The 25,265-nt window shown below is 42.8% G+C and overlaps 1 protein-coding gene across 3 annotated transcripts in view; it reads left to right on the top strand.

The window, feature by feature from the left end:
* LOC110524643 (trafficking protein particle complex subunit 8) overlaps positions 1 to 25,265 on the top strand; it is a 79,824-nt gene that overhangs the window by 21,746 nt on the left and 32,813 nt on the right. For 2 of the 3 annotated variants that reach the window (XR_016496332.1, XM_021604488.3), the window contains exons 8-18: positions 4,274 to 4,539; positions 4,843 to 4,958; positions 9,467 to 9,617; positions 11,216 to 11,316; positions 11,511 to 11,616; positions 13,295 to 13,426; positions 13,930 to 14,154; positions 14,496 to 14,601; positions 17,634 to 17,828; positions 23,493 to 23,668; positions 23,882 to 23,956. Coding sequence is in view for 2 of the 3 variants with exons in the window: in XM_021604488.3 (XP_021460163.3) it covers positions 4,274 to 4,539; positions 4,843 to 4,958; positions 9,467 to 9,617; positions 11,216 to 11,316; positions 11,511 to 11,616; positions 13,295 to 13,426; positions 13,930 to 14,154; positions 14,496 to 14,601; positions 17,634 to 17,828; positions 23,493 to 23,668; positions 23,882 to 23,956 (1,649 nt within the window). In the remaining variant the exon portion in view is untranslated. The remainder of the gene's footprint in view (positions 1 to 4,273; positions 4,540 to 4,842; positions 4,959 to 9,466; positions 9,618 to 11,215; positions 11,317 to 11,510; positions 11,617 to 13,294; positions 13,427 to 13,929; positions 14,155 to 14,495; positions 14,602 to 17,633; positions 17,829 to 23,492; positions 23,669 to 23,881; positions 23,957 to 25,265) is intronic. The other variant, XM_090236109.1, reaches the window with a different exon arrangement.

The raw sequence follows: 25,265 nt of genomic DNA, 5'->3' as shown, positions 1-25,265 counted from the left end.
CTCCGACAAGGTAAAAATATGTTGTTCTGCCCCTTAACAAGGCAGTTAACCAACTGTTCCTAGGCCGTCTTTGTAAATAAGAATTTGTTCTTAACTGACTTGCCTAGTTAGGGTTACTTCGTTGGCGGCCGTTGGCGTAAACAAAGGGAAGTGCGGGAAGGCAGGAAAAAGAAACTATGAATACCAGGAAAATATCAGGGCAGCCCAGTGAACCACATTTGGAACCGATGGAGCAAGTATGCATCGGGGAGACTTCAACAAACAGCGAGAGGGATGAATTTGCTGAGTCATCCAGCATTGAGGGTGAGGGGAATGCAATTTTGACTGAATATGAGCACTTTTATCTGGGTAAAAACCCTTAATTGAAACGAATTGATAACACTCGCAGTAGTGTTTCCCGAGTAAGGGGATTCCTCTGAGGTATGTCAGAGGGCAAGGCCGATGAAGGACTGTGTTCCCTGGATACTTACAAACGTGTTTCTGGGTGGTGTAGCCAAGTTGAAGACTGGTAGTCCCATCCACATTAAAAATGTCCCGTGCCGATGTTCAACGTTTCTTGAAATATCTTATTGAGTTTAAGCCGAGAAGTCTGCGGGTTAAAGAGAGTGAAATTAGATTGGTGTTACTCTACTTGGCAATGATGGATCGTGATTCCCGGCAGACCCAGGCAAAGTACAGAGCAGAATTTCGCAGGCGCTGCAGAGATGAGGTGCTCAGTGCTGTAGAGTTTTTTTAATATATAACACACACACACACACAGTGGGGAGAACAAGTATTTGATACACTGACGATTTTGCAGGTTTTCCTACTTACAAAGCATGTAGAGGTCTGTAATTTTTATCATAGGTACACTTCAACTGTGAGAGACGGAATGTAAAACGAAAATCACATTGTATGATTAAGTAATTAATTTGCATTTTATTGCATGACATAAGTATTTGATACATCAGAAAAGCAGAACTTAATATTTGGTACAGAAACCTTTTTTTGCAATTACAGAGATCATACGTTTCCTGTAGTTCTTGACCAGGTTTGCACACACTGCAGCAGGGATTTTGTCCCACTCCCCCATACAGACCTTCTCCAGATCCTTCAGGTTTCGGGGCTGTCGCTGGGCAATACGGACTTTCAGCTCCCTCCAAAGATTTTCTATTGGGTTCAGGTCTGGAGACTGGCTAGGCTACTCCAGGACCATGAGATGCTTCTTACGGAGCCACTCCTTAGTTGCTCTGGCTGTGTGTTTCGGGTCGTTGTCATGCTGGAAGATCCAGCCACGACCCATCTTCAATGCTCTTACGTAGGGAAGGAGGTTGTTGGCCAAGATCTCGCGATACATGGCCCCATCCATCCTCCCCTCAATACGGTGCAGTCGTCCTGTCCTTTGCAGAAAAGCATCCCCAAAGAATGATGTTTCTACCTCTATGCTTCACGGTTGGGATGGTGTTCTTGGGGTTGTACTCATCCATCTTCCACATGACCTCCTCTGGATCATCGATGGTCATAGGCAAACTTCAGACGGGCCTGGACATGCGCTGGCTTGAGCAGGGTGACCTTGCGTGCGCTGCAGGATTTTAATCCATGACGGCGTAGTGTGTTACTAATGGTTTTCTTTGAGACTGTGGTCCTAGCTCTCTTCAGATCATTGACCAGGTCCTGCTGTGTAGTTCTGGGCTGATCCCTCACCTTCCTCATGATCATTGATGCCTCACGAGGTGAGATCTTGCATTGAGCCCCAGACCGAGGGTGATTGACCGTCATCTTGAACTTCTTCCATTTTCTAATAATTGCGCCAACAGTTGTTGCCTTCTCATCAAGCTGCTTGCCTATTGTCCTGTAGCCCATCCCAGCCTTGTGCAGGTCTACAATTTTATTCCTGATGACCTTACACAGCTCTCTGGTCTTGGCCATTGTGGAGAGGTTGGAGTCTGTTTGAGTGTGTGGACAGGTGCAGTTAATACAGGTAATGAGTGGAGAACAGGAGGGCTTCTTAAAGAAAAACTAGCAGGTCTGTGAGAGCCGGAATTCTTACTGGTTGGTAGGTGATCAAATACTTATATCATGCAATTAAATGCAAATTAATTACTTAAAAATCATACAATGTGATTTTCTGGATTTTTGTTTTAGATTCCGTCTCTCACAGTTGAAGTGTACCTATGATACAAATTACATACCTCTACATGCTTTGTAAGTAGGAAAACCTGCAAAATCGGCAGTGTATCAAATACTTGTTCTCCCCACTAATATATATATATATATACACACACACACACACACACACACCCGTGTGTGTATATACACTACTCCAAAAAAATTATGGGAACACCAACATTTCACATCCTAGATCTGAATGAATGAAATATTCTTCTTAAATACTTTTTTCTTTACATAGTTGAATGTGCTGACAACAAAATCACACAAATTATCAATGGAAATCAAGTTTATCAACCCATGGAGGTCTGGATTTGGAGTGACACTCAAAATTAAAGTGGAAAGCCACGCTACAGACTGATCCAACTTTGATGTAATGTCCTTAAAAGAAGTCAAAATGAGGCTCAGTAGTGTGTGTGACCTCCACGTGCCTGTATGACCTCCCTACAACGCCTGGGCATGCTCCTGATGAGGTGGCGGATGGTCTCCTGAGGGATCTCCTCCCAGACCTCTGGACTAAAGCATCCGCCAACTCCTGGACAGTCTGTGGTGCAACGTGGAGTTGGTGAATGGAGCGAGACATGATGTGCTCAATTGTATTCAGGTCTGGGGAACGGGCGGGCCAGTCCATAGCATCAATGCCTTCCTCTTGCAGTGCTGACACACTCCAGCCACATGAGGTCTAGCATTGTCTTGCATTAGGAGGAACCCAGGGCCAACCGCACCATCATATGGTCTCACAAGAGGTCTGAGGATCTCATCTCGGTACCTAATGGCAGTCAGGCTACCTCTGGCGAGCACATGGAGGGCTGTGCGGCCCCCCAAAGAAATGCCACCCGACACCATGACTGACCCACTGCCAAACCGGTCATGCTGGAGGATGTTGCAGGCAGCAGAACATTCTCCATGGAATCTCCAGACTCTGTCACGTGCTCAGTGTGAACCTGCATTCATCTGTGAAGAGCACAGGGCGCCAGTGGTGAATTTGCCAATCTTGGTGTTCTCTGGCAAATGCCAAATGTCCTGCATGGTGCTGGGCTGTAAGCACAACCCCCACCTGTGGACGTCGGGCCCTCATACCACCCTCATGAAGTCTGTTTCTGACCGTTTGAGCAGACACATGCACATTTGTGGCCTGCTGGAGGTCATTTTGCAGGGCTCTGGCAGTGCTCCTCCTTGCACAAAGGCGGAGGTAGCGGTCCTGCTGCTGGGTTGTTGCCCTCCTACGGCCTCCTCCACGTCTCCTGATGTACTGGCCTGTCTCCTGGTAGCGCCTCCATGCTCTGGACACTACGCTGACAGACACAGTAAACCTTCTTGCCACAGCTCGCATTGATGTGCCATCCTGGATGAGCTGCACTACCTGAGCCACTTGTGTGGGTTGTAGACTCCGTCTCATGCTACCACTAGAGTGAATGCACCGTCAGCATTCAAAAGTGACCAAAACATCAGCCAGGAAGCATAGGAACTGAGAAGTGGTCTGTGCTCACCACCTGCAGAACCACTCCTTTATTGGGGGTGTCTTGCTAATTGCTTATAATTTCCACCTGTTGTCTATTCCATTTGCACAACAGCATGTGAAATTTATTGTCAATCAGTGTTGCTTCCTAAGTGGACAGTTTGATCACACAGAAGTGTGATTGACTTGAAGTTACATTGTGTTGTTTAAGTGTTCCCTTTATTTTTTTGAGCTGTGTGTGTGTGTGTGTGTGTAGATATATTTATATATGACAGACACACTTCTTCCCCACCTCCATGTGTGTATACACATTGTGAATATGTGAAACTTCTTCCCCACCTCCGTTGTGCATCCGTCTCAGCGCCAGGCCCCCTTACTGAAAGATTGATGGAGGATCAAGAAAGACACTGCTGTAGTTGAGTTTAATTATTTAATCCAGATGGAGAAACTATATGCTCATTACTAATCCATCTGAAGCGTGCCTGGGTTGACAATGTATTGTTTATTCAGATGTAGTTTCCATGAAGTCTGGACACACACCCTCATTTGAAGTGTGCCTAGGTTCTTGACAATACTTTCTTTATCCAGACGGAATCTCCCAACAGTCTGGACACACACCTTTACATTGTTGACATTGTGTGTTGTTGACAATGTTTTGTTTATCAGACGGAGTCTCTGTAAACAGTCTGGACAACACCCACCCTCTCCAGCTGGAGACTGCCATTGACATGCCCGGTAGCCTGGACTGCCTCAGGGCCGTCGCCACGGAAACCAAGACTACGACAGTTTACACGGGAGTGGCGGCGGGCACCAGCCATGGGGCATGTCTTACGCTGAACGACCACAACCGCCTAAGACTATTCATCCAGGAATTTACCTTCAGGGGACTACTACCTCACATAGAGAAGAACATCAGACAGCTTAATGACCAGGTAGACACACACACACACACAAGATGACCATGAGACCTCTCAGCTACCACGGTTTACCACTGTGTTGTCTTGTATTGTCATATTTTTGGTAACTGTCGCCTGACTACTGCCATATCTAAGCGTATGTACTTCCTGTCAGTTGGTGTATTGATTAATCGGTCAGGGTGTATTGACACAAAAATAGCAGCAAAATCCTGGAAGGACTGATTAATGATAGATGGACACAATCTATTATATGGCCTTGGGCATTCTAATGATCTAATCTCATTCCCTCTCTCTCCCTCCTTCCCCCTCCGCCTGTAGCTGGTCTCCAGGAAAGGCTTGAGTCGCTCTCTGTTCTCAGTCACTAAGAAGTTGTTTGGAGGAGGGAAAGTTCCAGAGAAGAGTATCGCTGAGCTGAAGAACACTTCCGGCCTTCTGTAAGTTCATCACCCTCCTTCTCCTCTTCTGTCCCCTTCCTCCTCTCCCTCTGAGATACCTACTCCAGTCCTCATCGTCCACATACAACACCTGTTCTGCCGTTCACTTTTGGTTAAAGGTCCTCAACGCACACACATCCCTGGGTCTCTCCTCTTTTCAGTTCGCTGCAGCTTGCGACTGGAACGAACTGCAAAAAACACTCAAACTGGACCGTTTTATCTCCATCTCTTCATTCAAATACTCAATCATGGACACTCTTACTGACAGTTGTGGCTGCTTCGCGTGATGTATTGTTGTCTCTATCTTCCTGCCTTTGCTGTTGTCCGTGTCCAATAATGTTTGTACCATCTTTTGTGCTGCTACCATGTTGTCATGTGTTGCTGCCTTGCTATGTTGTCTTAGGTCTCTCTTGTTGTGGTGTCTCTTGTCGTGATGTGTGTTGACATATTTATTTTATTTATTTTTATTATCCCATCTCCCAGCCTTTTGGTAGGCCGTCATTGTAAATAAGAATTTGTTCTTAACTGACTTGCCTAGTTAAATAAAGGTAAAAAGAAAATAAAAGAAGTGTAATCTGCATCATAGATGGGCAGGGCTACTGGTGGCAAGCGGGTCTTGTTTTTTGGGGGAACTCAATCGGTGTCTCAATTTACTGTTGAGAGGAAGAATACACAGTGTGCAACTTGGAAATTTGGTTGTGTATCAGCAGTTTCTCTTATGTCAGGGGGGCCCAAAAGGCTAGTGCCGGCCAGTGCTGTATGGATGGGGGTTTGCAGACCCGCGAGTCATAGTGGCCCTTCGTGAGGAGTTCAGATTTTTTTGTTTCCCCCACTATTTTTTTTTGCCCGTCTCTGATCTACTTCACCAGTAAGCTGTGGTCTTGGTACTTACTATCACATTTCTCACTGACCAGTGCTTTGAAAGATGGCAAGGTTCTCTCATTAACAGATTACACCTCAGATTCCACAATCAATCAAATGTATTTATAAAGCCCTTTTTACATCAGCCAATGTCACAAAGTGCTATACATAAAACCCACCCTAAAACACCAAACAGCAAGCAATGCAGATGTAGAAGTACGGTGGCTAGGAAAAACTCACTAGAAAGGCAGAAACCTTGAGGAACCAGGCTCTGAGGGGTAGCCAGTCCTCTTCTGGCTGTACCGGTTGGAGATTATAACAGAACATGGCCAAGATGTTCAAACGTACAAAGATGACCAGCAGGATTAAATAATTATAATCACAGTGGTTGAAGAGGGTGCATCTCATGAGTAAATGTCAGTAGGCTTTTCATAGCCGAGCATTCAGAGTTAGAGACAGCAGGTGTGGTAGAGAGTCGAAAATAGCATGTCCGGGACAAGGTAGCACTTCCGGTGCACACTGTATGTCTGGTACATACAGTCAACTTACCTGGTGGTTGTGTTCATACCGAACACATTCTCATTTACAGCAATGGCGTGGGGAATAGTTACAGGGGAGAGGGGATGAATGAGCCAATTGTAAGCTGGGGATGATTAGGTGGCCATGATGGTATTATGGGCCAGATTTTGGAAATTAGCCAGGATACCGGGGTTAACACCCCGACAATAAGTGCCATGGGATCTTTAGTGACCACAGAAGGTCAGGACACCCGTTTAATGACCCATCCGAAAGACTGCATCCCTACACAGGGCAATGTCCCCAATCACTGCCCTGGGGCATTGGATTTTGTTTTTGACCAGAGGAAAGGGTGCCTCCTCCTACCTTCCAACACCACTTCCAGCAGCATCTGGTCTCTCATCCAGGACCAGGACCAACCCTGCTTAGCTTCAGAAACAAGCCAGCAGGGTGGTATGCTGCTGGCTGTATGTCTGGTACATACGGTATGAACACAATCACACATTTACTGAGTTAAACCGTCCATGTGTCCAATCAGAGGTGCAGAATATGAGGATAGAGAGAGAAGTCAAAGATTAGCTTTAGGCTTTCACCCAAGATAGTGTATATGTACAGTGAATTCGGAAAGTATTCAGACCCCTCGACTTTTTCCACATTTTATTAAGTTTGACTTCTAAAAATTGATTAAATTGTTTTTTTCCCCTCATCAATCTACACATGATACCCCATAATGACAAAGCCAAAACAGGTTTTATTTTTTTTGAAACCCTGAAATATCACATTTACATGCAGTACCAGTCAAAAGTTTGGACATCTACTCATTCCAGGGTTTCTTTATTTTTGGCAAATTTTTACATTGTAGAATAATAGTGAAGACATCAAAACTATGAAATAACATACATGTAGTAACCAGAAAATGTTACCAAATCAAAACATATTTTATATTTGAGATTCTTCAAAGTAGCCACCCTCTGCCTTGATAACAACTTTGCACACTCTTGGCATTCTCTCAACCAGCTTCATGAGGTAGTCACCTGGAATGCATCTCAATTAACAGATGTGCCTTGTTAAAAGTTAATTTGTGGAATTTATTTTCTTCTTAATCTGTTAGAGCCAATCAGTTGTGTTGTGACAAGGTAGGGGTGGTATACAGAAGATGGCTCTATTTGGTATAAGACCAAGTCCATATTATTGCAAGAACAGCTGAAATAAGCAAAGAGAAATGACAGTCCATGACTTTAATACATGAAGGTAATTTCAAGAAGTTTCTTCAAGTGCTAAGCTGAAACTGGCTCTCATGAGGACCGCCACAGGAAAGGAAGACCCAGAGTTAACTCTGCTGCAGAGGATAAGTTCATTAGAGTTACCAGTCTCAGCAATTACCAATTATCTGCACGTCATATTGCACCTCATAGAGTTCAAGTAACAGACATATCTCAACATCAACTGTTCAGAGGGAACAGCGTGAATCAGGCTTTCATGGTCGAATTGCTGCAAAGAAACCACTACTAAAGGACACCAGTAAGAAAGGCAAGGGAAGAGGCTTGTTTGGGCCAAGAAACACGAGCAATGGTCATTAGACCGGAGGAAATCTGTCCTTTGGTCTGATGAGTCCAAATTTGAGATTTTTGGTTCTAACCTCCGTGTCTTTGTGAGACAGTGTAGGTTAATGGATGATCTCTGCGTGTGTGGTTCCCACTGTGAAGCATGGAGGAGGATGTGTGATGGTGTGGGGGTGCTTTGCAGGTGAAACTGTCTGATTTATTTAGAATTCAAGGCACACTGAACCAGCATGGATATCACATCATTCTGCAGCGATCCGCCATCCCATCTGGTTTGCGCTTAGTGGGACAATCATTTTGTTTTTCAACAGGACATTGACCCAAAACACACCTCCAGGCTGTGTAAGGGCTATTTCTCCAAGAAGGAGATTGACGGAGTGCTGCATCAGATGACCTGGCCTCCACAATCACCCAACCTCAACCCAATTGACATTGTGAAGGAAAAGAAGCCAACAAGCATATGTGGAAACTCCTTCAAGACTGTTGGAAAAGTTTTCCAGGTGAAGCTGGTTGAGAGAATGCAAAGCTGTCAAGGCAAAGAGTGGTTACTTGTAGAATCTTGAAGAATCTCAAATTGAAAATATATTCTGATTTGTATAACTTTTTTTACTACATGATTCCATATGTGTTATTTCATAGTTTTGATGTCTTCACTGTTGGAGGCCACTGTGTTATTGGGTACGTTCAATGATGCAGATATTTTTTGGTACCCTTCCTCAGATCTGTGCCTTGACACAATCCTGTCTCTGAGCTCTTCGGACAATTCCTTCGACCTCATGGCTTGGTTTTTGTTCTGATATGCACTGTCAACTGTGGGACCTTTATATTGACTGGTGCCTTTCCAAATCATTTCCAATCAATTTAATTTGAAACGCAGCACACTACTGCTCATGCTCCCAGGTGATATTTATTTACTTGACCATTTCTATTCCAATGTGTCTCAGAACTAATAGGATGTCCAGCTTGTACAATGACAAGCAACCAGATTTAGCTGACAACTCCAGCACCTACAGAAAGTACCTGAATGTGCATATGTTCTTTAGCTTTTGTAGAATCAATTGAATTTACCACAGATGGACTCCATTTAAGTTGTAGAAACATCTCAAGGATGATCAATGGAAACAGGATGCACCTGAGCTCAATTTTGAGTCTCATAGCAATGGGTCTGAATAATTATGTAAATAAGATTTTGTTTTTTTATTTCTAATACATTTGCACAAATTATCAAACCTTTTTTCCCTTGTCATTATGGGGTTTTGTGTGTAGATTGAGGATTTTTTTTATTTCATCAATTTTAGAATTAGGCTGTAATGTAACAACGTGAAAAAAGTTAGGGGGTCTGAATGCTTACCGAACGCACTGCACAGTTTGGATGTGTCCCAAATGGCACCCTATTCACTATAGTGCACTACTTTTGACCAGAGCTTTGTTGGCCCTGGTCAAATGTATTGCTGTCAATAGGAGAATAGGGTGCCATTTGAGTGACTTTGGATGGTGTTTTCTAACACCTCCACCTATACCTCAGCTGAGTATATGACCTCTGACCTCTGCCCTGTGTGATGTCATCAGCTATCATCCAGAAGCCCCTGAGCTGCAAATCAGGAAGATGGCTGACCTGTGTTTCCTGGTTCAGCACTATGAGCTGGCCTACAGCTGCTACCACACGGCCAAGAAGGACTTCTTATCTGACCAGGCCATGCTCTATGCCGCTGGGGCGCTGGTGAGAACACACACACAGAAAGGGAGAGAGAGATGTGGCGCACACACACACACACACACACACACTGTTGTGGAAATTCTAATCAATAAGGAGGAGAGACAAGGTCAATCACTGATCAGGATATTACTTTATTCACAACTTATTTATAAATGCGGCATAGAGTAATTGCTCTGCAATAATGAGGCTGGTTGACTCAACAGCGAGCAGCTCTGACATTCAAAGAATGTAAAATATATTTTATAGCAAAGATGCACCTTCTTAGTCTACATGACAAACAACAGATGTATGGAATGGGTCACAAGGTGATACTTGATATATGAGAAAGCAGTATCCCCTAGCCAGATGGTATTTGTTATGAAGACCTTTCTTATTCTACAGAGTTAGGCCCCGAAGATCTCGTCCCTGGTACAGAAACACCAACTCATTCTATGGCATAAATCAATTGTAAAGTCCTGAGGGGAGTGAGCCTCTGGGTCATACACTATCCCAAGATAGGTGCAACATCAGAGATGACGTACAGTGCTTCCAGACACTACCACACACACCTTTTCTCAGACCTGATCTCCCCCAAGTCCAAAGGAGAGAGTGACTGGTGCACAGACATTCTGGAGACAAGTAATTGGTTCCCCATTTAATCACATGGTTTAAAATAGGTAAAGACACATTCACATATGAAGACAATGTTCCAGCCTGTCCTCTTCTCTTTCTGATATTCTGCATAGCAAAAGGGACATGTGATAGACAAGCCTGACTTCTCCCCTCTCTGGGCCCCAGATGACTGAGGCCCATATGAGGGTGGAAGTGCAACTGCTAACACCAGAGTCCAAAGGGATACATTCTAATAGCAAGAGTTCAACAGTTCAATCAAATAAGCATATACAGATAAGACATCTTAATAATCTATATTACTGAGCTAATTCTGATTCTTCTGCCACAATACTCAGATAACCTACACAGAAACACAAGTGAATACTGTACATGCTCACACACACACACATCACATGCACACACACACACAGTACATTGTCATGACGGTAATGAACAGTCTTGTAGAAAGGACACAGCAGGAGCAAAGGTTCAGGTGCCAGAAAGTTAGTGCTTAGTAGCAGTAGCACATGCAGTACAATACTGAGGCTGAGCACACACCAATCTTTCCTGCACCTCTGAATGACGCCAACAAAGCAACAGAGTCCTGAGAAGTGCGGTATCTACCACAGTAGACTAGAAAAAGAGGCAATGTGAAGTTTGTCCTAGCATTCCGCTGTGTTAGCCATGAGGTGTGGCCGCATCGTTATCTGGGCCACGGGAATATTAACAGCAGACCTGTTTGTGTTTGAAACACGTACAGGTGCGTGTGTTTGAGATTCTAATAGCCAGAATATTTTTGACAGTCTGATGTGGTCTGGAGCTGTGACGTGTCCATTCCTATCCTCCACACACCCACCATATTACCACTTATGACACTCAACACTAATTGTTATTTGAATAAATGAGAAATGGATATATTTTAAATGGTTGTCATTCTCCTCTCATATTGCTGCACCCTCTTTCTCGTTATCTCTCTGTTGCTCTCTCGCTCTCTGTCGGTCTGTCTGTAGGAGATGGCAGCAGTGTCTGCGTTTCTCCAGGGTGGGGCTCAAAGGCCGTATCCAGCACACTATATGGACACGGCAATTCAGACCTACAGAGATGTGTGCAAGTACGGCATTGACACACACAGCTGCATGTGTTGTCACAAAAACACACATTGATTAACAATATCCAGGAAGCTAAAATACCCAGCCTCATAGCTCAACAGCCACATACAAGTCACAAAACACACAACTACAATGCACTGGCTCTCCAACTCCTGTGGTAGTGTGTATGAATGTTTTATAAATGTCCCACCCACAGGAACAAGGTCCTAGCTGAGCGTTGTGCTCTGTTCAGTGCTGAGGTACTGAAGAGTCAGGCCAAGTATTCTGATGCTGCTACCCTCCTCATTAAGATGACCAGTGAGGTGAGAAGAACACACTACTTCTCATTTGGACCACAGGTTCTATGTTTTTATTCTGTAGATTGACCTCTGGCTCTGTGCATTTCTGTGGAAGTCAGATTATTGAATGTTACGTGTATCATATACAGTTGAAGTCGGAAGTTTACACACACTTAACTCATTTTTTAACCACTCCACAAATTTCTTGTTAACAAACTATAGTTTTGGCAAGTCGTTTAGGACATCTACTTTGTGAATGACACAAGTAATTTTTCCAACAATTGTTTACAGACAGATTATTTAACTTATAATTCACTATATCACAATTCCAGTGGGTCAGAAGTTTACATACACTAAGTTGACTGTGCCTTTAAACAGCTTTGAAAATTCCAGAAAATGTCATGGCTTGAGAAGCCTCTGATAGGCTAATTTACATAATTTGAGTAAATTGGAGTTGTACCTGTGGATGTATTTCAAGGCCTACCTTCAAACTCAGTGCCTCTTTGCTTGACATCATGGGAAAATCAAAAGAAATCAGCCAAGACCTCAGAGGGAAAGGAAGGAGACGCGTTCTGTCTCCTCGAGTTGAATGTACTTTGATTGCGAAAAGTGCAAATCAATCCCAGAACAACAGCAAAGGACCTTGTGAAGATGCTGGAGGAAACAGGTACAAAAGTATCTATATCCACAGCAAGGAAGAAGCCACTGCTCCAAAACCGCCATAACAAAGCAGATTACGGTTTGCAACTGCACATGGGGACAAAGATCGTACTTTTTGGAGAACTGTCCTCTGGTCTGATGAAATAAAAATAGAACTGTTTGGCCATAATAACCATCGTTATGGAGGAAAAAGGTGGAGGCTTGCAAGCCGAAGAACACCATCCCAACAGTGAAGCACGGGGGTGGCAGCATCATATTGTGGGGGTGCACTTCACAAAATAGATGACATCATGAGGAAGAAAATTATGTGGATATATTGAAGCAACATCTCAAGACATCAGTCAGGAAGTTAAAGCTTGGTCGCAAATGGGTCTTCCAAATGGACAATGACCCCAAGCATACTTCCAAAGTTGTGCCAAAATGGCTTACGGACAACAAAGTCAAGGTATTGGAGTGGCCATCACAAAGCCCTGACCTCCAATCTTATAGAAAATCTGTCGGGCTGAACTGAAAAAGCGTGTGCGAGCAAGGAGGCCTACAAACCTGACTCAGTTACATCAGCTCTGTCAGGAGGAATGGGCCAAAATTCACCCAATTTATTGTGGGAAGCTTGTGGAAGGCTACCCGACACATTTGACCCAAGTTAAACAATTTAAAGGCAATGCTACCAAATGCTAATTGAGTGTATGTAAACTTCTTACCCACTGGGAATGTGATGAAAGAAATAAAAGCTGAAATAAATCATTCTCTCTACAATTATTCTGACATTTCACATTCTTAAAATGAAGTGGTGATCCTAACTGACCTGAGACAGGGAATTTTTACTAGGATTAAATGTCAGGAAATGTGAAATACTGAGTTAAAAAATATTTGGCTAAGGTGTATGTGAACTTCCAAATTCAACTGTATTTATGTGTGAAACCTTTGTAATGTTGCTGCCTGCCACTGTCTTGAACAGGTCTCTCTGTACAAATAAAGGTTAAATTAATGTGTGATATGTCGATGGTATTAGCTAACCTGTGTGTCTCAATCTCACTCTCAGGATTCTGATCTGTGTTCTGCCCTCCTATTGGAGCAAGCAGCCCACTGCTTCATTAACATGCGAAACCCCATGGTTAGGAAGTTTGCCTTCCACATGATCCTGGCAGGACACCGCTTCAGCAAGGCAGGACAGGTAAGTGGAACAACCTGTGTTCGTGCATATTTGTTTGTGCATACCTGTGTGTGTGTGTGTGTGTGTGTTAACCACAGCCAGGCCTTTTAAAAACAGAACTATGTTATTCATGTTTGCTGACATTTATTACTAATTTAAAAAACGTTTGATCACCAGATGAACAGAACAAGGTGATCTGAGATAGACCGGTGATTTACAGGTAGCTTGGTAGGTCAGAGAGGTTTAAGACTTGTCTTTTATGTTCAGAGCAGCATGATGTGAATGAAGTTCTAGAACCGTTAGAGCATTCCATTTATAACTTTTGACTGATTGTACTCTTTCCCTCTCGTTTTCCCCTGTTCTGTCATTTTCTGCTTTGCTTTTCTTTCTTTGTGTTCCATCTTCTTGCTCTCCCTCTCTACCTGTACCTTGTTCCCTCTTCCCCACCCTCTGTATCCCTCTCTCCCATTTCCCCCTCCCTGTCTTCGTCCCCCCACATGCCACCTCTCTCTCACTCGCTGTAGAAGCGTCATGCGTTGCGGTGTTACTGCCAGGCCATGCAGGTGTATAAGGGTAAAGGCTGGTCCCTGGCTGAGGACCATATCAACTTCACTATCGGCCGCCAGTCCTTTACGCTGCGCCAACCAGAGAACGCTGTCTTAGCCTTCAGACACATCCTCACCAACGACAGCCAGCAGACCGCCACACAGCAGGGAGCCTTCCTCCGGGAGTACCTCTATGTCTACAGGGTAACACTCACAATGTTAATACAACCCTATCACAACCTGAAAACAACCTTAACACATTGTTAGCAGGGAGCCTTCCTCATAGACATGACAAGATGACAACACAACCTATACATAACCGCAATACAACCTCAGGGAGCCTTCCTTAGAGAGTCACACACTGTCCCACTGTTTCTGAAGAAACATTCACCTGAAATCTGAACCCAATTTGAAGTCTTATTATAACACCAACTCAGCATGCAGAGTCCGTTAGTGAGTCTTGCACAGGCTATATTTTAGTGTGTGTGTGATGGTCTGCTTCAGTGTTTGTTAACAGTATGTCCTTACTTTACCTGTTCCTCCAGAATGTGCCAGGGGTGTGTGAGGTGGCACTACCCCAGCTGCCCCTACCCTGCATCAACAGCTCTGCTACCAGGGTCTACTTTGGCCACGAACGCCGCCTGGCAGAGGGTAAGACTGACACACACACAAATTTCACCACCAAGCATTGCTCCCCAGTCACATATTTAAAGCTGCTAAATAACTGTGTGTATACAGTGGGGAGAACAAGTATTTGATACACTGCCGATTTTGCAGGTTTTCCTACTTACAAAGCATGTAGAGGTATGTCATTTTTACCATAGGTACACTTCAACTGTGAGAGACGGAATCTAAAATAAAAATCCAGAAAATCACATTGTATGATTTTTAAGTAATTAATTTGCATTTTATTGCATGACATAAGTATTTGATCACCTACCAACCAGTAAGAATTCCGGCTCTCACAGACCTGCTAGTTTTTCTTTAAGAAGCCCTCCTGTTCTCCACTCATTACCTGCATTAACTGCACCTGTTTGAACTCGTTACCTGTATAAAAGACACCTGTCCACACACTCAATCAAACAGACTCCAACCTCCCCACAATGGCCAAGACCAGAGAGCTGTGTAAGGACATCAGGGACAAAATTGTAGACCTGCACAAGGCTGGGATGGGCTACAGGACAATAGGCAAGCAGCTTGGTGAGAAGGCAACAACTGTTGGCGCAATTATTAGAAAATGGAAGAAGTTCAAGATGACAGTCAATCACCTTCGGTCTGGGGCTCAATGCAAGATCTCACCTCGTGGGGCATCAATGATCATGAGGAAGGTGAGGGATCAGCCCAGAACTACACAGCAGGACCTGGTCAATGACCTGAAGAGAGCTGGGACCAAAAATATTAAGTTCTGCTTTTCTGATGTATCAAATACTCATGTCATGCAATAAAATGCAAATGAATTACTTAAAAATCATACATTTTGATTTTTTTAGATTCCGTCTCTCCCAGTTGAAGTGTACCTATTATAACAATTACAGACCTCTACATGCTTTGTAAGTAGGAAAACCTGCAAAATCGGTAGTGTATCAAATACTTGTTCTCCCCACTGTATATACATCTACATGTTAAACAAAGGTTGTTTAAAGTAACCACCCTTTTCCTTGATGACAGCGTTGCACACTCTTGTCATTCTCTCAACCAGCTTCACATGGAATGTTTTTCCAACATAGTTCCAACATATGCTGAGCACTTGTTGGCTTTTTTTCCTTCATTCTACAGTCCAACTCATCCCAAACCATCTCAATTTGTCTGAGGTCGGGTGATTGTGGAGGCCAGGTCATCTGATGCAGCACTCCATCACTCTCCTTTGTAAAATAGCCCTTACACAGCCTGGAGGTGTGTTTTAGGTCATTGTCCTGTTGAAGAACAAGTGATAGTCCCACTAAACGCAAACCAGATGGGATGGTGAATCGCTGTGGTAGCCATGCTTGTTAAGTGTGCCTTGAATTCTTAATAAATCCCCTGACAGTGTCATCAGCAAAGCACCATCACACCACCACCTCCATGCTTCACGATTGGAACCACACATTCGAGGATCATCCGCTCACCTACTCTGCGTCTCACAAAGACACGGCAATTGGAACCAAAAATCTAAAATTGACTCATCAAACCAAAGGACAGATTTCCACTGGTCTAATGTCCGTTGCTCGTGTTCCTTGGTACAAGGAAGTCTCTTTTTCTTATTGGTGTCCTTTTAGTATTAGTTTCCTTTCAGCAATTTGACCATGAAGGCCTGATTCACGCTGTTCCCTCTGAACAGTTGATGTTGAGATGTGTCCGTTACCTGAACTCTGTAAAGCATTTATTTGGGCTGCAATTTCTGAGGTGCAGTTAACTGTAATGAACTTATCCTCTGCAGCAGAGGTAACTCGGGGTCTTCCCTTCCTGTAGTGGTCCTCATGAGAGCCAGTTTCATCATGAGAGCTAGAATACTTGTTCTCCCCACTGTATATGTTTTCAAGATCCATACTGCCTCCAGCTCATTGCAAAGTGGTGTGTGATGCATTGATGAACCCTGCCTTCCGTTGCTTATGCATTTGAATCGCGAATGGGAATCGTGCTTCAATTACCAGTTGAGAAATTTAAATATTAGCTATTTTTAATGGTAATCCCAAAAATATTTTTAGCAGAACATTGCATTTAGAATTGTTGCACAATGATTGGCTTATAAAAGTGCTGCCTGACAGATTTTCTGCTTAAAAGGCTCTATCTGTATGCAGTGTGTGATAACTAAGATTCATAACTAATTTAACATCAATTTAATTCTACGAAATTATTAAAATGAACCCATAGACAGATGAGCATGACCCTTCAAATGTATTTACATCACCTGGTATTTTCATCAATGAATACCCCAAAAATCATTATTTTGCAATCGGGTTTTGGTGTATGACTACTTTAAAACGTTTAGTATTTGGTCTCATATTCCTAGCACGCAATGACTACGTCAAGCTTGTGACTTGTTGAATAGATTTGTTTTGGTTATGTTTTGCCCAATAGAAACAGAATGGTGAATGATAACTTTAGTTGAGTAGATAAGATATTTCTGAACACTTCTAAATTAATCCTGATAATTTAACTAGGCAAGTCAGTTAAGAACAAATTCTTATTTTCAATGATGGCCTAGGAACAGTGGGTTAGGTTAACTGCCTGTTCAGGGGCAGAACGACAGATTTGTACCTTGTCAGCTCGGGGGTTTGAACTTGCAACCTTGCGGTTACTAGTCCAACACTCTAACCACGAGGCTACCCTGCCGCCCCAATGAAGATTAGAGGCTTCAACAACACGATAACCTATCACCATTACCAATAACAGGGGAGATGAGCATTTTTTTGACACAATACGTTATTCACCATTAACTTCCAAAATGCTGCAGTATAGAGCCAAATTGAATATTTTAGCTTCACTGCAAATGCATACGGAGGGTAGTGTATGTATGTATCCCTTTTGCACCAACCTACTCACACAGTAATTGTTTTGATCCACAATGTCCTTGTCAAGTTGTGTTATTAATATATTTAATTTCCCAGGCAGAAATCTATGTTCTACTGGATAGTGCTTGTTTGATCCATAATGACCTGATTAATTGATCAATTTATTTATTGTGATATTGGTTTATTGATCAGGTGAGAAGCAGGCTGCCACCCATGTGTCCTTGGACCAGGAGTTTGATCAGGACCTAGCTGCCGTGTGGCAGGACCTCGAGGAACAGGTGGTTGCTGCCGCCAACCGTGGGGTTGTCCCGTCAACGTTCTACCCTACCCAGTGCTGCCTCAACAGTCAGACGGACAATCTCCACTTCCCGCTGGCTGTAGTAGAAGGTAAGAACAGTTATTCTCCTCCGTACAACACCTCTCCCATTTCCTCATCACTTTTCGTATCTCACTTTCTCATTAAATAATGAGTCTGGAAACTCGATAGTTAGCCCATACAACCCCATACCTGCACCCACACACACTGAGTGTATAAAACATGAGGAACACCTGCTTTTCATGAGACTGAACAGGTGAATCCAAGTGAAAGCTATGATCCCTTACTGATGTCACTTGTTAAACCTCTCTGGGATATGTGGGACGCTAGCTCCCACCTCGTCAACAATCGCTGAAATTGCAGGGTGCCAAATTCAAAACAACAGAAATCCCATAATAAAAATTCCTGAAACATACAAGTATTTTACACCATTTTAAAGATAAACGTCTTGTAAATCCAGCCACAGTGTCCGATTTCAAATAGGCTTTACGGCGAAAGCACACCAAACGATTATGTTAGGTCAGCACCTAGTCACAGAAAACCATAAAGCCATTTTCCAGCCAAGGAGAGCCCTCACAAAAGTCAGAAATAGCGATGAAAAGAATCACTAACCTTTGATCTTCATCAGATGGCACTCACAGGACTTCATGTTACACAATAAATGTGTGTTTTGTTGGATAAAGTTTATCTTTATGTCCAAAAACCTAATTTGAAATGGTTGTTTTAGGTTCAGAAATGCATTGTCTCAAACAAACATCCGGTGAACGTGCAGAGAGCCACATCAAGTTACAGAAATACTCATAATAAACATTGATAAGATACTCCATAATAAACATTGATAAAAGATACAAGTGTTATGCATGGAAATATCGATAAACTTCTCCTTAATGCAACTTCTCCTTAATGTCAGATTTCAAAAAGGCTTACGGCGAAAGCACACCTTTTGATTATGTTAGGTCAGCACCTGCTTACTTACAAGCCCTTAACTCTTCTTGATCTGCACTGTTGGTTAAGAAAATATTTAAAAAGTAATAATAATTAACACGATAAGAATAACAATAACGAGTCCACAGTTAAAGTTGGAAGTTTACTTACACTTTGATTAGTCATTAAAACTCATTTTTCAACCACGCCGCAAATTTCTTGTTAACAAACTATAGTTGGGGCCTCCCGGGTGGCGCAGTGGTTAAGGGCGCTGTACTGCAGCGCCAGCTGTGCCATCAGAGACCCTGGGTTTGCGCCCAGGCTCTGTCGTAACCGGCCGCGACCGGGAGGTCCGTTGGGCGACGCACAATTGGCCTAGCGTCGTCCGGGTTAGGGAGGGCTTGGTCGGTAGGGATGTCCTTGTCTCATCACCCACCAGCGACTCCTGTGGCGGGCCGGGCGCAGTGCACGCTAACCAAGGTTGCCAGGTGCACGGTGTTTCCTCCGACACATTGGTGCAGCTGGCTTCCGAGTTGGATGGTGCTGTGTTAAGAAGCAGTGCGGCTAGGTTGGGTTGTGTATCGGAGGACGCATGACTTTCAACCTTCGTCTCTCCAGAGCCCGTACGGGAGTTGTAGCGATGAGACAAGATAGTAGCTACTACAACAATTGGACACTACGAAATTGGGGCGAAAAAGGGGTAAAATGAAGAATAAAAAAAAACTATAGTTTTGGCAAGTCGGTTAGGACATCTACTTTGTGCGTGACACAAGTCATTTTTCCAACAATTGTTTACAGACAGATTCATTCACTGTGTCACAATTCTAGTGGGTCAGAAGTTTACATACAGCAAGTTGACTGTGCCTTTAAACAGCTTGGAAAATTCAAGAAAATGTCATGGCTTTAGAAGCTTCTGGTAGGCTAATTGACATCATTTGAGTCAATTGGAGGTGTACCTGTGGATGTATTTCAAGGCCTACCTTCAAATTCAGTGCCTCTTTGCTTGACATCATGGGAAAATCAAAAGAAATCAGCCAAAAATTGTAGACTTCAACAAGTCTGGTTCATCCTTGGGAGCAATTTTCAAACACCTGAAGGTACCACGTTCATCTGTACAAACAATAGTACGCAAGTATAAACACCATGCCGTCATACCGCTCAGGAAGGAGATGCGTTCTGTCTCATAGAGATGAACGTACTTTGATGCGAAAAGTGCAAATCAATCCCAGAATAACGGCAAAGGACCTTGTGAAGATGCTGGAGGAAACAGATACAAAAGTATCTATATCCACAGTAAAACGAGTAAAACTATTTCATTGTGGAGCAAGAGGAGTTGGAGCCCTGTCTATGTTGGTAGATAAGAGATCTTGTACGAGATCTTCAGTTTCTTGGCAATTTCTCGCATAGAATAGCCTAAATTTCTCAGAACTAGACTGATATGTTTCAAAAAGGAAGTTAATTTCTGGTTTCTGGCCATTTTGAGCCTGTAATCGAACCCACAAATGCTGATACTTCAGATGCTCAACTTGTCTAAAGAAGGACAGTTTTATTGCTTCTTTAATCAGAACAGTTTTCAGCTGTGCTAGCATAATTGCAAAGGGGTTTTCTAATGATTAATTGGCCTTTTAAAATTATAAACTTGGATTAGCTAACAGAGCATTCCATTGGAACACAGTAGTGACGGTTGCTGATAATGGGCCTCTGTACGCCTATTTAGATATTCCATTCAAAACCAGCTGTTTCCAGCTACAATAGTTATTTACAACATTAATAATGTCTACACTGTATTTTGATCAATTTGATGTTCTTTTAATGGACAAAAGATGTGATTTTCTTTCAAAAACAAGGACATTTCTAATTGACCGCAAACTATTGAGCGGTAGTGTGACGTGACTATCATTAATGTGATGACTGCTATTCATCTAATAATTACCTCCTACGTTTGAATTATTATTAGATTTAAATTAATCATGTTACAACTAACTCATTAGGAATCTGGGGCACCATGGGAAAAGTGTGTTTAATGAGGTAACGTTTCCCAAATTAACTTGAGTATATAGATATCATGCCAGTCATCAATTTAATAATTTCCTCATATCAGTCTTATTCTGAACGTTGTAGACTCGGGTCTCACTGATCATTCCGTACCACAAAAATGTATTTGGTCATTTATTTACTAACAAGCTAAATGATAATATACACACACACACACACACACACACTGTATAGGTTATTGACTAGAAACTTAGTACCATGACAAGAGGTCCCACGCGGACCAACCCAATATGACACGTGTTACACAAGATGGCACTTTAAAGAGAGAGAGAAAGAGAAACAACACTTGGATACATTTGTAAACTAAGCTTAATTTAGCCATAATACCTTGCCCCGAACTGCTACTCTTTTATGGGTAAGAAGTGTAATGCATGTATTTACGTGTTTAAGGTCTTCGTTGGGTAACTCTGTTGGGCCCAGGCCTTCGTGGGCCGAGTTCCGCTTCGTGAGATTCGACGTAGGCCTTGTTCTTTGGATGGCCGTCTCCTTTGTTCTCAGGTGTAAGTCTCTGATTGATTGTCCACAAGATGTCACAATGGCCTTTCTCTTAGTTGCTTGTTTCCTTGTATTCGTACTGGAAGAGTGGTCTTCTGAGCACGACTAAAATCAGTCGCATGCATTCGTGAATGCAATTGCCGACATGGAACAGTTTATTTAACAGTTAGGCTATTTATTATATACCTAATTAAGTTGGGGTTTCATCTCTCCTCATTTTTCATAGACAGTTAATACGAGGGGCTTCAGGTAACCTAGCGCATTGCACTAGTAACCGAAAGGTTGCAAGATCAAATCCCAGAGCTGACAAGGTAAGAACCCACTGTTCCTAGGCCGTCATTGAAATTAAGAATTTGTTCTTAACTGACTTGCCTAGTTAACCTCACTGGGATATGTGCGTCCCACCTGGCCGGAAGCCAGTGAAAATGCAGAGCGTCAAATTCAAATCAATTCCTATAAAAATCAAACTTTCATGAAATCACACATGTAAGATACCAAATTAAAGCTACACTTGTTGTGAATCCAGCCAACATGTCAGATTTCTTAAAGGCTTTTTGGCGAAAGCAAACGATGCTATTATCTGAGGATAACACCTCCGTAAACAGAGAGAGAAAAGCATATTTCAACCCTGCAGGCGCGACACAAAACGCAGAAATAAAAATATAATTCATGCCTTTGACAAGCTTTTTTTGTTGGCGCTCTAATATTTCCCATAAACATCACAAATGGTCCATTTGTTCGATTAATTCCGTCAAATCATATCCAAAATGTCAATTTATTTGGCGTGTTTCATCCAGAAAAACACCGGTTCCAAAAGTTACCTGTAAACTTTGCAAAAACATTTCAAACTACTTTTGTAATACAACTTTAGGTATTTTTTTAATTTAAATATTCGATAAAATTGAAGACGGGATGGTTGGTCTGTGTTCAATACAGGAGGAAAACAAACTGTAGCTAGCTTCTGGTCACGCGCCTCTATCTAACAGTACACTACAAGTGACCCTCGTTCTGAACAGGGCTACTTCTTCATTACACAAAGGAAAAACCTCAACCAATTTCTAAAGACTGGTGACATCCAGTGGAAGTGGATTCCCAATGAAAACCCATTGAAAAGAGTGACCTCAAAAAACAACAACAAAAAAAAAATCTGAATGGTTTGTCCTCGGGGTTTCGCCTGCTAAATAAGTTCTGTTATACTCACAGACATGATTCAAACAGTTTTAGAAACTTCAGAGTGTTTTCTATCCAAATCTAATAATATGCATATCTTATCTTCTGGGGATGAGTAGCAGGCAGTTGAATTTGGGCATGCATTTCATCGAAGTGAAAATACTTCCCCCTGTCACCAAGAGGTTAAATAAAGGTATAATAAATAAATAAATAATTGAAGGGCTGTTTTCTCGTCTCCAAACTCTGCGGCATTGTCCTCAACACCAATATGGGTAACTTTGCTATTAGGCATAGAGCAACATGGTCTAGGGAAAGGCGCCAATTCAACAGCACACTGGTGTTTCAGAACCGTGGACAACCACCGTTATCCAACGCGGGAGTAAGCACATTTGTTATAAAATAATATTTGTATTAGTGTTGCACCATTGTTCTTACGAAATATAACCATACACAATTTCGGTAGCACATGTTTTGGACTCCGCAATGGATTATGCATTATTCAATGGATTAGTCCACTCAGACAGGTGTCTTGTGCACAAGTCATTATTTTTTTTATTTTTTTTCTTGCCTAATGGAATCTCGGTCAACCAACACCCTATCAACCAGTCGACCAGTTGACTAAATGGGGTCAGCCCTAGTATGTGTGCCATTCAGAGGCTGAATGGGTAAGACAAACGATTTAAGTGCCTTTGAACGAGTTATGGTAGTAGGTGCCAGGCGCACCGGTTTGAGTGTGTCAAGAACTGAGAGAGGGGTTTTTCATGCTCAACTGTTTCCCGGGTCTATCAAGAATGGTCCACCACCCAAAGGACATCCAGCCAACTTCACACAACTGTGGGAAGCAATGGAGTAAACATGGGCCAGCATCCCTGTGGAATGCTTTGGACACTTTGTAGTCCATGTCCCAACGAATTGAGGCTGTTCTGTGGGCATAAAAGGGTGCAACTCAATATTAGGAAGGTTTTCTTAATCTTTGTGTACTCCGTGTACTGCATATTACATATGGTTTTGAATTCACTATACTTAGATATCCTCACATTTCTTTGGTTGTGTTTGTCCTCATCCTGGTGTCTCTTTCTGCTCCTATGTAGAACCCATCATAGTTGAGGTGGCGTTCCGGAACCCTCTAAAGGTTCCGCTGGTTCTCTCAGACCTCTCGCTGCTCTGGAAGTTCACGCTCAAAGACTTCTCTCGACCACAACCGCAGGACGTCATGGTTGGAGACGCTGTCACCATCACCAATGAGAAGGAGGCCATCGCTCCCAGGGTAAGAAAGGGAAAGGGGGATACCTAGTCAATTGTACACCTGAATGCCTTCAACTGAAATGTGTCTTCCGCATTTAACCCAACCCATCTGAATCAGAGCAACTGTTGGTGTTACCTTCGCTCTGTGAGGCTACAGTGCTGTAAGAGCAGTTACTTTTCAACTCATCACATTCAACTCGTTAACCTCTCATTTTTACAACCGGTCTCGTTACAGACAGTGCAGAAACATGGCATCATCACCACAGAAGTCATCCCAGAGTTCTTCATGAGCCCCGAGGAGACAAGAGTGGTAAGCAGTGGCATCTTTTCTGATTTTAGGCAGTTCTTGGTCTCGCTCTCTTACCATTTTTTCTCTCCCCCATTCTATACCTCTTTCTTTCTCCGCCTCTTATTTTCTGTGACTTCTCTCTAACTCCATGTTCAATCGCTCTCTTTCTCTCCCCCTCGCTCATCATTGTCATGTGATAACAGTATATGACTCTTCTTTCTGATACAGTTGAAGTCGGAAGTTTACATATACTTAGGTTGGAGTCATTAACTCGTTTTTCAACCACAACCACTATAGTTTTGGCAAGTCGGTTAGGACATGTACTTTGTGCATGACACAAGTAATTTTTCCAACAATTGCTTACAGACAGATTATTTCACTTATAATTCACTGTATCACAATTCCAGTGGGTCAGAAGTTTACATACACTAAGTTGACTGTGCCTTTAAACAGCTTGGACAATTCCAGTAAATGATGTCATAGCCTATCAGAAGCTTCTAAAGCCAATTGACATCATTTGAGTCAATTGGAGGTGTACCTGTGGATGTATTTCAAGGCCTACCATCAAACTCAATGCCTCTTTGTGTGACATCATGGGAAAATCAAAAGAAATCAGCCAAGACCTCATAAAAAAAATTTGTAGACCTCTCGTCTGGTTCATCCTTGGGAGCAATTTCCATAAACTTGAAGGTACCACCTTCATCTGTACAAACAATAGTACGCAAGTATAAACACCATGGGACCACGCAGCTGTCATACTGCTCGGGAAGGAGACTCGTTCTGTCTTCTAGCGATGAACGTTCTTTGGTGCGAAAAGTACAAATCAATCCCAGAACAACAGCAAAGGACCTTGTGAAGATGCTGGAGGAAACAGGTACAAAATTATTTATATCCACAGTAAAACGAGTCCTATGTCGACACAACCTGAATGGCTACTCAGCAAGGAAGAAGCCACTGCTCCAAAACCGCCATAAAAAAGCCAGACTACGGTTTGCAACTGCACATGTGGACAAAGATTGTACTTTTTGGAGAAATGTCCTCTGGTCTGATGAAACAAAAATACAATGGTTTGGCCATAATAACCATCATTATGTTTGGAGGAGAAAGAGGGAGGCTTGCATGCCGAAGAACCACCACCACCACGAAGAACTAACATCCCAACCGTGAAGCACAGGGGTGGCAGCATCATGTTGTGAGGGTGCTTTGCTGCAGGAGGGACTGGTGTACTTCACAAAATAGATGGCATCATGAGGAGGAAAATTGTGGATATATTGAAGCAACATCTCAAGACATCAGTCAGGAAGTTAAAGCTTGGTTCCAAATGGGTCTT

The sequence above is a fragment of the Oncorhynchus mykiss genome, chromosome 5 (assembly GCF_057628025.1).
Source record: "Oncorhynchus mykiss isolate SJ-2025 chromosome 5, ASM5762802v1, whole genome shotgun sequence".
Lineage (NCBI taxonomy): Eukaryota > Metazoa > Chordata > Actinopteri > Salmoniformes > Salmonidae > Oncorhynchus > Oncorhynchus mykiss.
This window is presented reverse-complemented; position numbering and strand designations above follow the sequence as displayed.